The 16255-nt window shown below is 36.1% G+C and overlaps 1 protein-coding gene across 1 annotated transcript; it reads right to left on the reverse strand.

The window, feature by feature from the left end:
• Nucleotides 1–4035: 4035 nt before the first annotated feature.
• On the reverse strand, nucleotides 4036–6792 carry LOC107864846 (HIPL2 protein-like). The gene is made up of 7 exons (XM_016711260.2): nucleotides 6726–6792; nucleotides 6459–6544; nucleotides 5853–6347; nucleotides 5543–5753; nucleotides 5146–5321; nucleotides 4512–4753; nucleotides 4036–4420 (listed from the first exon to the last, which is right to left on the reverse strand). Exons 1-7 carry the CDS (start codon nucleotides 6790–6792, stop codon nucleotides 4036–4038), a joined length of 1662 nt encoding a protein of 553 aa, XP_016566746.2.
• Between the last annotated feature and the right edge of the window lie 9463 nt (nucleotides 6793–16255).

Here is a 16255-nt window from a genome sequence, read left to right on the forward strand (position 1 = left end):
TATATATACAATTTATAAAACATATATACATGTATACATTAAATATACACATCTATAGAAGATATACACAAATATACAAAACAGATGCTACTTAATATAATAAATTAATACTTGGTAGTAAATTAATAATATATTAGAAGTAAGTTTTTAATTTAAACTAGAAATTCAATTTAAATCATTAAATGAAAAAAATTACAAGGTAAGGACTAAGGAGTGAATGAATGTTGAATTTTTTTGATTGGGAAATGATCCAAAATTTATAATTTACATGAATGAAAAATCTACAAATTCTGCATCATTTTTTTCAACTCATTCATGTTAATATTAGCAGGGATTTGTATAGGATAGTCAAAGTCAACGGGGGCAAAACCATGCATTGGACTTGATTCTGCTGAGTTCTCCCATGAAGACATAATTTCTTCAAGTTTCTGCTCATCGTTCGGCTCCGGTTCTATTCCTTGGTTTCTTCTTTCCGCTCTAATCCAATCTCTGAGAAAAACTAGAACATTCATTGCATTGCTTCCCAATGAGTGTCGGTTGTCTCCAAGCTGCTGTCGTCCCTGACTAAAGGCGCTCTCTGATGCAACGGTTGACATTGGAACGTTCAAGATATCTCTAGCTAATCTTGAAAGCACATGATATTGTGTTTCATTACTCCTCCACCAATCCAACGTGTTGATCCATCGTCTGCGATCATCTGGCAGCGATCGAAGATAATATTTAAGCTCTTCCCGATAAGTTGATGTGTACGCTCTCTCATCAACACTGTTCCAACAAGGTAAATCATAAAAGGAATTAGAAAAACCACTATGTGCCGGCCTTTTAGAAGATGATGGCTCTTCAGGAAGATGAGGAACGACAGTTGGAGTGATATTTGTAGGTACTGCTAAATCAACTAAATCAACATAATGATTATATAATTTTTCTATGTATTCATTCGCATCATCCATAGCCGTCCACAAATCAGGTTGTACTTGTTCAGAATCATTCTTAGTAATTATTTCTAAGTTAGCATAAATAATAGTACTAAAGTGACATATAGTATTATATTTTATGCACGGATTTAGCATAGCACCAACCAAGTAAATAGGGGGAATCGGGAAAAAATATTTTTTAAATTTAGTAAACATGACACCAACAACTTCTTTATAACCTTCTTTATTTTTATATTCTTTGAGAAGATCAGAAATATCGGCTATATATGCAAAAATATTACAAACAGTAGCATAATAAGCACCAAAAAATTCAACCGTAACTAGATAAAATTTTTCTAAAAACTTAACAAGATCATTAATTACAACCCAATCAGAATCATGTAGCATGCAATCAGCAGAATCAACAAATGAACTACGATATTGGTTAAAAGCTAATGTAATAGGAACTTTATATTTATAACAAGTTTTTAAAAAATCATACGTACAATTCCATCTAATATCAATTTCCTCAGGCATCAATATCGGTGCAAATCCATTTTCTTGACATTTAACTTTAAATTATCTAGTTCTTTTTCTTCGATTATTTCCTTTAATAAAACCAACAGCAAGACGGATTTTTTCAATATAAAGCTCAAAAAACTCAAGACCATCTTTTACAATTAAATTATATATATGACATGCACACTTAATATGAAAAATTCCAGGTAACGACGGATATAACTTAGATTTTAACTTTGTTATAGCAGTCTTGTTGTTAGAAGCATTATCAAAAACAATACATAAGATTTTATTTCCGATACCATAAAATTCGGCAACTTTAACAATAGAATCAACAATAAAATCTCCTGTATGTTTACGATCTTTTTCATATAAAAAAGCAAAAATACGATTTTGCATTACAAAATTACTATCCATCCAGTGACAAGTAACAGTTAAATAATCATTTTTATTTATAGCACGATCAAGATCAAAAGTTAGGGACAATCTATATTGAATATTTTTTAACAATGTTGATAAATAAGAACAATATTGTGAATGAAGTCAAAAAATATCACACCGACAAGTACTTCTAGGAATACCATTAAACATAGGATTATAAATTGCTTGAATATAATGAATAAAAGCATCAGAAGAAGGAAAACTAAAAGACAAACAATCCACAACTATCATTTTAGCTATTTCTTCCCGGTCCCTCAATTTATTGTACTTCTTCATTACCTGACCGGTTGCTGGGTCCATTCTAGTTTGTATTGGCCCACCAACATTCCCACCACCTCATGCAATATTTAACTCTCTTTCGTGAGCATCACCTATATGTCTCATTAACGTACCTGTACCCCCTTACTTGCCTCCGCTTTTATACTTATATACTTGTTGACAAATATTGCATTGCATCTCAGTATCTGATATACGTTCAAAAAATTGCCATGCAATACTAGTTGTTTTACGAGCTCTTGGGGCACGGGGAGGACGGGGAGGGAGATTAACCAATTCAGATCTAACGTTAGCATTTCCTACTGCGGGTGTCTCACCAATATTTTCATCATCTTCGTCTAAATTAACCGCATCTACTTTATTTTCTTCATCTATACCGTAATTTTCTTGAACTTGTACATAATCCATATCGTGAGCACCTACACCTATTTCTTTCTCAAAAGGTGTACCAAGCGGTACCAGAGGCAAAGACACATGGGTATATCTACTACTTGAAGTACCTCTACCGCTAGTAATTCGCTTTTTACTACCACTACTGCATCCGGGACAAAATTTTTTAACACCTTTAGTAGTGAGGTTTCTTAATTTATCATAATATAAATTAAATTAAAAAAATTCAAAATACACAAATATAATAAAATTAAATATTCAACAATTAATACACTAAATAAAAATTAAACGTAAGAGATGGAACGACAATACCAAATTTTAGAAGTATCCGAAGGTTGCGACTTTAGAAACTTTCATTAGTACTTTGTAATCGCAAAATTAAAAAAATTAAAGTGAGCACTTTAGGAAATTAAATATATAGAATATTTGAGAATTGAGATTTGAGAGAGAATGAGATTTGAGAGAATGAAAAATTGTGTGAAAAATGATTTGAAGGTGTAAGGTATTTATAGAATTTTTTTGGGATTAAAAAATATTTTAAATAATTTTTTTTTTTTTTAATAAAAGGGCCCAAACTAGCCGTTTGGACCCAAAAACGGCTATATAGCCATTGGGCCAACGGCTAGTTTGGCTCAAATCTCCAATTTTTCTTTTTTTTAAAAAAGATAACCGGGCCTGGCCGGTTAACCTATGGGAATGGATCGGGCTTGGTCCGGGTCGGGTTTACCGGGCCCAACCAAAAAATTAAACCGGCCCGGTACCCTACAACCCATGGGCTGATCAGGCCGGATCAAACCGAACCGGTTTTATTAAATGGGCTGGTTCGGGCTAGATTGGTCCGGGTCAACCCGGTCCGTTTGACAATGTAGTGCTACCTCGTAAAGGTAGAGAGAGTACTGTTTTCAATAAACCTTCCGCTTAATTGATACCTGTCAAACAGTCTGAAAAAAGGGACACAAATATGGAACAATTACAATAGAAACCAATCAAAATGGAACGCGCTACACAACATACCATAGAAAAAACAATAGCAAAAATGAAATAATGTAATAATCCACTCATAAAATACCAGTGAAGTTGAAATCGATGATATAACTTAATCATTACATTACTCCAAGTCTCCCCCTTCGGTGACCGTTGGAAGTTATAAGGTTTTTAGTTCATACTTCAAGAATATAATCTAATCCTAAATGATATATGTAGCTGCAAGTTGCACCCACTAAAGTATCAGTTGAGCCTTCTTACCAGTTTGGGTTCTACTAAGCCATTAATTTTCATATTTTTCATTTCGCACCTCTAGAAATGATTTATTTCCAGAACAACATATCCATATAGGAGAAATTTCATGGATATATAACCGCCACTCAATTTTAATTTGAAATCTCATTCATAGTTTGTTCATCTTAATTAATGAAAAAAATTACTATATGGAAAAGAAAGACACCATTTGCTACTAATTGAGTAATTATTAATGATAACAAGATTGCATATCCCATTACACAAGATTCAACAAAAGCAGCATCATGGAAGAAATTAGAAGAGCATAGTGTTTTGTCCTCTCCCATAATTTCCTAGACAAGGAAACATGAGGGGGTGGTTTACTAGTTCTCTCTTTAGGACAATAGTAATTACACCTACTTGGACGTGCAACTCTGTAGACACCGATGGTTGTAAGTATATGAATGTCTTTTCTGTTGTCTTCCCCTAGAGATGAAACGTAACCTATACCAGGTATAACCCCATCTGCAATTGATTCACAATGGATTGGAGAATCATGCGCGCACCTGTAAGGGATTTTTGAACTTGTGAAGTTTCTACTATTTTCAGGATTTTCAGTACCTGACCATATTCCATTTGGATATAAGTCTATGTACAAGTACCTGAAAGTTCGATTTAAAACCAGGTTGAGCAAATGAAACAGTACATACGTATTGAGTTTCAAGTTTGTTAGCAAAGAAAAGAGATGCAAACCTTCCATACAGACAGGGATCAGTTTGAGACCTGTAGAAGTAGCCACCAATTATGGACGCTGAACCAATTGTCTTATAAGCTTCAGAGTGGTTGTATCCCATGACGGGGAATATGAGACTTTTGGAGCTTGAAGAAGTGCTTCGTTCTGGGGCATTTGCCGGTTTGTAGGGATAAGGGCCTTCGTAGATGGGCCACCCATAGTTTCCACCCTTTGTTATCATATCTATCTCTTCGTAAAAGTCCTTTAAGGTTCATGAAAGGATAAGTCACTTTTATCAGGAAAAAGCTACGTCGATCCTAGCAAGGTGTTTTAGAGTTTCAGTTGACGACCAAATCGGTCTTTAAGTAAGAAGCCAAGGCCTGGGAAGAAATTCCTTGTAACATTACTAAAGGTTTAAAAGGCTGGAGCTAGCATTTTCAATTAATTTTGTACTTACAGAAAGATGTAGTCTTTCTTCAAGAGTGCCTAAATATTCCAATATTAAGGTTCATTACAAGGAATTCTGGATAAAGATCCTCCCATGTTTGTCTATGTATTCCAAGAGACTTAACGTATGTCTTGTTTTTTCTTTTGAACTAGTAACAGCTTAATGACTATGCTACTGTTTTGCTAAAAGATATTTAAGTTCCAAACCTGTCCAGAATCTCCACACAGGAAGTAGGAAGGCCTTTCTGAATCAAAACTACAACGCCATGGATTTCTAAGACCTAAAGCCCAAATTTCAGATACTAGTTGCTTGTCATTGCTGTACGGATTATCTCTTGGTATGGAGTAATTTCCCCAAAGCCCTCGATCACGCACTTGGTTTCCTGTCAGTCATATAATGAGAAAATTGCAGCGTTCAGCTGTTATAGTGCAAAAAAATGGAGTCTCATCAACCAATTTGTTAACAAAAGAGTAAAGGTTCTTTCAAAAGACGCTATGCGAACAATCTGTAGTGATTGCAAAAGTTTCCTTGCTATGCCTCAAGGTATTTATCTTTTCTGGAAATTAAAAAGTCACAAACACAATGTATATTTGACCATCATACTTTGATCCACATCAATCCTCAAGATCTTTCCAAGCAACGATTTCTTGTTTTGTGCAAAATTGTAAGGGTCTCCTCGATGTGTACCAATACCAGTCATAACGTACAAAAACCCGTCTGCAGGGCCAAAGAGAATCTGGCCTCCGTAAACTCCCCTATCTGGGAGTCCCATTGTAAATATCCTCCTGACTTCCAATGGGTTAGCACTTTCTGCCTGTCAAGAAGATGATCAAAGTATGTTATCAAAGAGATTTTCAAATGACGAAATTTTTCATATTCATATCACATCAGGCAGGCATGGATGTATATATACCACGGAAGGTGTTGTCGCAGTACCATTTGCTGTGAACTCTGCTACTACAATTTGATACTGGCATGGCTCAATGCCACCGTCTATTGGAAGTGTTGCTGGATCACAGTCAATTTCTGAGTTACATGAGCATCTGCCTAAACATCCTGAGTGTCGCAGCTTATCACAGTGGTACGAAACAAAGAAACGACCATTACTTACAAAATCAGGATGGAACTCCATTCCCATTACCCCAAATTGCAAACTAAAAAGCACTTGATTAGTTATATCTAGAAAGGGCTTGGACTCATCAAGTTCCAACACTTCATTAGATCCATCCTCAGGTACAGCGGTAAGCCATACTTTACCTTGTTGGTTCCACAAAAAGACGCGGTTAGAGCCATCAGGGTGTGGAGCCATGCCAATATAAAACCCATTTCCAATTTTTTCAAGGCAAACACCATTTGGAGCTTGATGAGTTTCATGAATACCAAACGATTGAGCATCATTCATTAAGTCCTATAAGGCGATTTCAAGACAGAGAACAAAATATAGATATGTAAACTTTCATCTTATAATGTTGATGTAACAATTTATATTTTCTCATGTTAAAAAGTTAACGAGACTTACTTGGGAAAGAATTGACTTCACGAGAGGAGCATACTCAGGATCAGAGATATTCATTGCTGCAAATTGCTCCTCCAATTTTAAGTCCTCTGCAGAGACACATCAAACGTTCCCATTAATAGAACAAAATAATCCAGTTTTATCTCTAAATGCTCATATGTCCCTGTTCAATAAGCAGACAAAAAAATGGAATATAGCATACAGACAACTGCATAAGATGCTATACATTAAAGAGTGATGATAGTGCCTTACTTAACTGCATGCTCAAACCGCAGGATGTAAGAAAACCATAAATCAACCACAGATTCAGGTGAAAAACATTGCCTTTAGCAACCATAGCAGTGATTGGCAAAGGAAGAAACTCCAATTTATAAACTATGGGTTATTATACAAATAATAAAACGTCACATAAACACACTTGGATTATATCATGCAAAATATTCCTAGAAAGGCCTTCTTGATCTGAATCTTGTATCTTACATCTATATAATGGCTCAAGAAAGCTACTGTAGAAATTTAGGATACGAGTAACTATGTTAATCTCGGTGCATATGCCGATCTCAATGCTATTTTAATAACACTTGATGTTTGCGTGCTGGGGAGCCAAAACCTTTACGTCCATATATTTTATCTATCAGCTGTATCTAAGGCTGATTACCAACATGTTTTTCTTTTGTTAGTACAACTTATGACTAGAAATTGCAAATTGGAATTCTCAAAACACAAAAATAGAGAAGCATAAAAACTAGTATTGGCTCTTGTCTACTAGGAATAGACAAAGGTACAACATAATTAAGTAAGCTCAAGCAACTAAGCAAGCCTTTAACCAGGGACCATTATTGGTACTAGTAAGCATGGTTACCAACATACTAGTACTACAAACAAATAGGAAAACTAACAAGAATCACACGAGACTCTTGATTTCGACTTTAAAGCTAATTTGGTAAGGTGGACACCAGTTAAATTACTGACGATAGATTCAATTTGCAATAAGAATGTAAAGGAGCAAACTAAATAGAATCTGCCCTCACTTAATGGATTTCTCTAACAGAGGTGTTGACACTGCATGCCACTAGAGAAACATAGTTCATGAGTATACCATACTTTTCTAGTCCCTTACTTGGAATCTTCATCAATCCAAGTAATCACATGCTTCGACATTGCATAAAATGTTTCAGCCTGTTATTATAATAGTTTGGCTAGACGACTTTGGGAATTCGAGTGTGCTTAATTTCACTCGTTGTAACTTTGAATAATATGATTTGTCGTAATAATTACTTTTAACTATCTGAAATATTTTTATTTGAAATCCATTGGTTAGAATACTTTTAACTAATCTAAAATAATTGCCCAACTGTTACTTTCTTCCCAAGTTACAATTTGTTTCCTTAATCCAAAAGTTACCGACTCCTAGGATACTATATGTACAAACTAGGCTTTCCTCAAAGTCTATGAAAGACTTCCATTGCTGTGAACAACTCATCACACATATTCTTTTCTCTGCATTTAGGTTAATTACAAATTTTCTAATTTGCAAATTAAAACAAAAGTTGAAGATGGAGAATCTACGAACTTCCTACGATGTCAACCCTTGGACAGACGATTTCATCATTCCAGAGACGATCGACTTGAAGAGCATCATCAACCACCCTTCTGCTCCGTTTTTCATGATCGAACTTCGAGTTCAAGAATTTCTCCAGTATCTGCCGGAGAAAGCGGATTCCATTGTGGAGGAACCTCGAGGTCCATATATGGTGGAATCTTTCTATCTACCGAGTAGAGTTGTGATTGATGACGATGCTGCGGATGACAGCATTAGCCAAATACTAAGCTGTGTAGGCGTGCCTCTTAACAGAATGGTGCCCATCATACGAAAAGTCTCATCCTGTTAAAATCAGTCACCATTGATGGATTTGCATGGTGACATGACCTCTTGCTCCAAATATTGCAGCACCTGTTGCATTGAAGGTCTATCATCTGGATTTGCATCAGTGTATCTTGCAGCTATTTCTAGAATTGGTTCCACTGTCTCTGCATCTGCATCTCTGCACCTCTTAACTAGAATGTCTTCCGGTTTATTCTCCTTCAGCAAGGTATTCATCTGTTCATTTTTCTCATTGCGATCGCAACATCAATTTTCAAACTAATCTCCTATGAAGTCTTAAAAATCAATGAGTTTCATGGGAAGCATGCATACCCAGCCAACCACATTTAGGCCTCGGTTCACGAAGGATGGATCTGTTGGCCTCTTCCCAGTCACAAGCTCTAAAAGGAGAACTCCAAAGCTATACACATCAGATTTTTCTGTGGCTCTTCCACTTCGCAAGTATTCTGGATATATTAACAAACAAGAAATCATTAGTCAGACTTATTCAAGAAGATGAGAGTTGGTAATTTCAATTTATAGAAGCTAGCATATAAAACTGTAATAACCCGTACTTTTAACGAGGGAATGAGGGATAAATGGAAATTTAGACTATATTATTATTATTAATATTAATTAATAGGATTAAAGTGGGCAAGCCAAAAAGCCAAAACTCACTTCCTTGTTTCAGTTTCACGTTTTAAAAAAAAACGGAAGAGGAGTTTAATACTAGGGCTATATTTCTATTATCCCATTATTTGAAGTAGGCAGCAAAGCAACGTGAGAAGTAGTATATTAGGGGTTTTCTGATTTCTTATATTGGAAGAAAATACGACAAAGAAGGCAAAGGTTATTTCTAAGTGAAAACCGCAGGTATTTAGAGTCTCCTCTAATTTAAATTGATATGTGTTATGGTGGTAGTGTTCTTATCAAAGAATTGTTATATGGGATAAAGAGATAAGGGGTAGCATGACTTAATTAATGGTTTGGTAACCTACTGATTTGGAGAGATTAATTTGCATCTTTGGTATAGTAAAGTTGGTAGCTGTTTATAGCTTTGAGTCACTATATGCATTGGTTTTCACCTTGATTTGCTTTATGAAAAAAAAATACGAGGAGACAACTCGTAATGATCGAATGATAAAAGCAATCCACCCAGAGCTAAATTGCAGCACTGTCGGCTAAGGAAAAACGTGAACTTGAGCTTGAAACATAACCTCTTAATATAGAAAATATTCTTTTATATACTGGTCTATCCGTAAGTATAAAGTGAGAATAAAATACAAAATTAAAATAATTCTTATTAATTTTTTGAATATGAGTATGATCCCGACTAGCATAATTGATATCGTTAATTAATATGTTTGCGTAGATTGAAGCCATTGAATGCTATTTAATTGGTGTTCTACGAGTACTTACGAGGTTGAGGAAAGTATCATTAGCGAGGTAAGTGAGACTTTAAGCTTTGAGTGCTTACTTTTTAAATATTATTTTAAAATTGTGTTTTTGTTTGCCTGGTCCATGTATTGGAACGAGCGTGTTCTTGGTAGAATCGGTAGTCTTCAAGACCTATCGCATATACTTTATATTCAAGAATACTAAAAATTATTCCCTTTATAAAATATTCTGTGATGTGATACGTTTGTGTACTATGAGATTGGAGCATTGCGTATGCTTTTTGGTACTAATTGGGTATTGTGTATGCTTTCCTGAGTATTATGTATACTCTTGATACATATTTGGCACATTGTGTATGTTACCCGGAACTTCTGGTGTTGGTTAATCATTTTAATTATAAATTATGGTAAGTACTTGTTATAAATTGTATTGAGATATATGGTTTCTGATGAATGATTTTTGGGTCTCGTTGGTCACCTTATTATTATATAATTCTTGTGTGTAATAACTTTATGTTCTTGGTGTTGTTGTATTTTTTTTTATATTTGTCCCAGGAATACTTAAAGTAGCGAATCGATGATCTTACTGAGTTATATTTACATATAGCTCACTTCTTACTTACATGTTTGCAGATACTACTGCGCAAGGTGACACAAGTGGGTGACGGTTCCTTCGTAAGGATTCTATTGCTAAGGTGAGCCTTCTCATTGTTCGTGGAGGCTTTTGTTTCAACTTTATCTGTCTAGTTTATTTTTCTTTTCGTTGGGTTTGCATGCCCGAAGGTTGAACTCATGTAATTCTATTTTAGATGTTCCATGGTCTTAATGTGAGATTTGAGACAAAGAATTAGTTCTCGAGTGATTGTTGAATTTATAGTTCATGAGTATACCACACCAATCCAAGAATCACATGCTTCGACATTGCATAAAATGTTTCAGCCAGTAGTTTGGCTAGAAGACTTAGGAATTTGAATGTGCTTAATATCTCTCCCTATAACTTTGAATAATATGTTTTGTCGTTATAATTACTTTTAACTATCTAAAATATTTTTATTTTGAAATCCACTAGCTAGTTAGAAGGCCAGCCTAATAATTACTTGATTCCCAAGTTACAATTTGTTTCCTTAATCCAAAAGTTACCGAATCCTAGGATACTATATGTACAAACTAGGCTTTGCTCAATGTCTATAAAAGACTTCTACTGCTGTGAACAACTCATCACACATATTCTTTTCTCTGCATTTAGGTTAATTACAAATTTCTAAGTTGCAAACTACAACAAGATGGAGAATCTACAAACTGCCTATGATGTCAACCCTTGGACAGACGATTTCATCATTCCAGAGACGATCGACTTGAAGAGCATCATCAACCACCCTTCTGCTCCGTTTTTCATGATCGAACTTCGAGTTCAAGAATTTCTCCAGTATTTGCCAGAGAAAGCGGATTCCATTGTGGAGGAACCTCGAGGTCCATATATGGTGGAATCTTTCTATCTACCGAGTAGAGTTGTGATTGATGACGATGCTGCGGATGACAGCATTAGCCAAATACTAAGCTGTGTAGGCGTGCCTCTTAACAGAATGGTGCCCATCATAGGAAATGTCTCATCCTGTTAAAATCAGTCATCATTGATGGAAGCTCAATAAGTTGGGAAACAAAGTAAATGAGAAGGATATTTGGAAGAGGAATACATCTGTGAATGGGGAAGGAAAAATGGAATTGAAAAACTGATTGTTCAGTTAAATAGAGCAGTATATATACACATGATCCTATAGTGACAGCTGGCCTTAACTACTTCTAACTAATAGTGACAGCTGGCCTCAACTAACTTCTAACTAATTATATCTAGAATGATTACAGAGGAATAAATATCTTAACAACCCCCTCAAGTTGGTGGTGAAGTTTTCACTGACAACTTGCTCAACACAGCTGAATGTTTGACACCAGTAAGAGCCTTGGTTAGGATATCTGCCAGTTGATTTGAAGTATCAATATGCTTGAGTGAAATTAAGCCATCATGGAGCTTGTCCCTGAAAAAATGACAATCAACTTCAATGTGCTTTGTTCTTTCATGAAATACCGGATTCCTAGCTATGTGTAACGCTGATTGACTATCACAAAACACTGTCGCAGGTTTGGGAAAATCAACCTGCAATTCTTCAAACAACCTACATAGCCAAGTAAGCTCACAAACCAATTTTTTGAGAGACCTATATTCTTCTTCAGCTGAGGACAGTGATACGATCTCTTGCTTCTTCGATTTCCAGCTAATGGGGCTACCACCCAGCAGAACAATGTAGCCACTTACGGATCTTCTGGAATCTGGCCATGCTGCCCAGTCTGAATCACAAAAACCTCTAATTGTGCTATCAAGACCACTTGACATGAAAATACCAAGTGTAGGATCACCCTTGAGATATCTGAGAATATGAAATGCAACTTGTAAATGTGGCTCTCTTGGATCTTGCATAAATTGGCTCAAGTGTTGTACACTATAAGTCAGGTCCAACCTAGTATTGGTCAAAAAATTAAGTTTCCCTATGAGCTTTCTATACTGAGTTGGATCAGCTAGAGCCTGGCCTTCCTTAGCCTTCAGATTGACAGTAACATTTAGAGGAGAAGATAAGCTAGGACAATCCATGCAATTGAACTCCTTCAGTAGATTAGTGGCATATTTTCTCTGAGATATAATGACTCCACCTGCAGTGTAAAGTACCTCCATTCCCAAGAAATAATGCAGCCTTCTTAGATCTTTGATTTTAAATTTATCATGTAAGAACTCCTTTAAAAGTGCTATTTCAGTTGGATCAGTTCTTGTAATGATAACATCATCTACATATATAGCTACAAATATAGTAGATGAGGGTGTTTTCTTAGAAAAAAGTGAATAGTCATTCATGGAGTGAATGTAACCTCTAGAACACAATGCTTCAGTCAATTTTGCATACCACTGTCTGCTGGCTTGTTTAAGCCCATAAAGTGACTTATTCAACTTGCAAACTAAACCAGGAGGGATAACCAGACCAGGAGGTGCCTGCATATACACTTCTTCATGGAGATCTCCATGAGGAAATGCATTATTTACATCAAGTTGTGAGATGTACCATCCATTCTTCACTGCTGTGGCAATGAGTGCTCTGACAGTAGTCATCTTGACTACTGGAGAAAATGTTTCAGTATAATCAATACCAGCCTGTTGAGTATATCCTTTGATAACCAGTCTGGCTTTAAACCTCTCAATACTCCCATCAGCCTTGTGCTTTATTTTGTACACCCACCTACAACCAATTTCTTTCTTGCCACTAGGAAGAGGGACAATATCCCAAGTGTTGTTGAGGTAGAGTGCATCAAATTCCAATGTCATAGCTTTTTGTCAAGCAGGAATAACTACTGCTTCTTCATAAGAAGTTGGCTCACTTGCATGACTGATATTTGAAACCAAGTGTTGACTGTCATGGGCTAAAGAACTCACGAAAACATGGTGGTGATTAGTGGAAAGAGCATTGGGGGATGAATTGTTAGGAGTGATATGAGGTTTTAAGTTCGGTACTTTATGAATGTAGTCTTGTAAATGATGAGGCAGTGTATGAGTCCTCTGGGATCTCCTAAGTTCTGGTAGTGGAGTGCTAGGTGTGTACAATACTTGGTTCAGTATATTGGATTGATCAACAGGGCTCATCTGCGCAGTAGATTTAGTGGGTATAGGATGACTGGCCAGATCAGGCAAAATATTGGGCACTGTATTAATGACATCACCTTGATTGGTTACAAATTCATTAGTACTTCTTTTTTTAGAGGTGCTCACAGGATCAACAAAAGGAACTGAATGCAGGACTGATGGAAAAGAAGGAGAAGAGAGAGGTAAATGAAAAGGAAAAATGTGCTCATGAAATGCAACATCTCTGGAAATAGAGATTTTCCTGGTAAGTAGATTTAAAACCTTGTACCCCTTTGACTCAAAAGGGTATCCCACAAACACATGAGGAGTGGTTCTTGGTTCAAATTTGTCTCTATGAATTTTAGGTGTGGTTGGAAAACATAGGTAGCCAAATTTTTTCATGTGAGAATATGAAGGTTTTTGGTTATACAAAACTTCAAGAGGACATTTATTACCTAAGAGGGAGATGGGAAACCTGTTTATGATATAGGTGGCTGTCAAAATACACTCTCTCAATACTTAATAGGTAATTTGGACTGAAATAAGAGTGCCCTGACAGTATCAAGCAAGTATTTGTGTTTTCTTTTAACTATGCCATTCTGCTGAGGTGTATATGGGCATGTTTTCTGGTGCACAATACCTTTGGCTTGAAAGAATGACTTGGCTTCTGTATTGGTAAATTCAAGTCCATTATCTGACCTAATAATTTTGATAGTGGTTTAAAACTGAGTTTCAACAAGTGAAACAAAAGCTTTGATGGTTTAAAGGGCGTTGCTTTTATAGCTTAGCAGTTCTGTCCATGTGGATCTACTGAATTCATCAACCAAGGTAAGGAAGTATTTGTAGTAATTGTGGATATATACATGATATGGACCTCATAAGTCCACATGTAGTAGTTCAAAAATCTTTATGGTGGTATTGGTGCTTGTGGGAAATGGCAGTCTAGACTGCCTAGCTATTGGACATACGGAGCATATAAAAGGTTGTTTAGGTGCAAAAAAAGCAGAGATAGAAGAAATGTTTTTCATCTTGACAAAAGGTACATGTCTCAATCTAAAATGCCAAAGAAGATTCACATCTTTATTATAAAAAAAGGGATCAAATAATGCAGAACAACCATTCTCATTAGGTAATGAAGTATTTACAAGAGACTTATTTGGAGATACACTATTTAAAATATGAGTAGGAGCAGATGGTATGTCTCTTGCATTACAATCAGTAGACAAGGAATGAGAAATATAAGAATCTGAAATTAAAGTGAAATAAGATTTCTTCAAACATTTTGAGCAGAGAAGATATAGTCCTTCCTGAACCTCACCAATCTCCAGAGGCCTTTTCATTGAAGGGGCCTGCAGAATACATGATGAATCAGTAAAAGACACAATACCTTTGAGTTGGGATGTTAAACAGTGTATAGATATGAGATTGTACTTAAAAGAGGGCACATAAAGAACCTTATGTAACACAATGTTTAATGCAAGAACCACCGTGCCAATCTTTGTTACCCTTACTCTATAACCATTAGGTAATGTGATCAAAAGGGGATAAACTAAGGTCTGTATGTGTATCAAAAGAGATTTATTGAAGGTCATGTGGTTTGAAGCTCCGGAGTCCAAAATCCATATGTCAACACTCGATTTTAAACATCTACATGAAAGCAAGGAAAAATCAATTTTAAGAATCGAAGCAGAACAAGCAGTAATACCTGCAAAGCTCACAAATCCACTAGCCATACTGTTGTTTGAGCTTTCTGCAACATATTCATTAATTGGCCATGTTGTTTTTTTGTGAATCCAAAAAGGTCAGCTGAGTCTACTTCCGATGGTAATACTTTACCTCTAGCAGAGATGTCATCAGTAACAACACCATGCACATTAGCCACTGTTCCTTTGCCCCGATTGAACCTATTGTATTGGCTATTAGGTCTAAAATTATGGTGTTAGGGATTAGTGTAATTCTGAGCCCCTCAGTATTGAGATTTGGTCTAGGGTTCTGAACAACATTAGGAGAGAATTTCGCAGTGATGCCATTATGGGGGGACCATGCAGCTTATGACATTTAGCCATCACATGTCCTGCGCGCTTACAGTAGTCACAAAATAGTTTTGATCTGTCTCTATCAACATGGTAATTGTTAGGCGAATAGTTTGCCTTGAAATTTGTACTTCTCTATCCTCCTGTATTTACATGTAAAGAAGTGGAATCAATAAAGAGTTGGTATGAGGCTTAAATTTGCGTTGTCTCTCCGCTTGAATCAACAGAGAAAAAGCCTGTGCCATGGAAGAGAGGGGATTTATCATGAGAATACTCCCGCGCACAGTTGTGTAGACTTCATTCAAACCCATAAGGAATTAAATGGGCATCGATCCTGTTCTGCCTTACAAGCAGCTTCCTTGGCTCCACAAATACACAGACAACAACATTGAGTTTTTGAACTCAAATTGCTTAGTTCCTCCCACAATTTCTTCATTTTAGTATAGTAATTAGTGATATCCATGGTTCCCTGATAGAGATCATTAATTTCCTTCTGAATTTGATACAATTTCGTTCCATTTGTTTGATCATATCGATCTTCCAATTCCTTCCACAGATCCATTGCATTATCGGCATACTCAACACTATCAGCTATTTCCTTTGCGAGTGAATTCAAAATCCATGACGTAACCATATCGTCGCACCTTTCCCACTGACTACACTGTGGTGAATTGGGGCTAGGGCGTCTACATTCCCCATTGATGAACCCTAATTTGTTCTTAACGGATAAGCCTCGTAAAATACTTCTTCTCCAAGAATGATACCCTATGCCACTGAATGGAACAGTGACCAACATTGCACCAAGATTATCTGAAGGATGTATATACAAGGGAGAATTGACGTCG

This window comes from Capsicum annuum, chromosome 3, assembly GCF_002878395.1.
Source record: "Capsicum annuum cultivar UCD-10X-F1 chromosome 3, UCD10Xv1.1, whole genome shotgun sequence".
Classification (NCBI taxonomy): Eukaryota; Viridiplantae; Streptophyta; class Magnoliopsida; order Solanales; family Solanaceae; genus Capsicum; species Capsicum annuum.

Excerpts from the sequence above, each read along its gene's own strand:
- LOC107864846 (XM_016711260.2), bottom strand. The coding sequence starts at position 6,792 with ATGGTTGCTAAAGGCAATGTTTTTCACCTGAATCTGTGGTTGATTTAT. Across the intron at positions 6,545-6,725 it reads TGGTTTTCTTACATCCTGCG|AGGACTTAAAATTGGAGGAG; the intron begins GTTTGAGCATGC and ends GTGTCTCTGCAG. Across the intron at positions 5,754-5,852 it reads CTGCGACAACACCTTCCGTG|GCAGAAAGTGCTAACCCATT; the intron begins GTATATATACAT and ends TCTTCTTGACAG.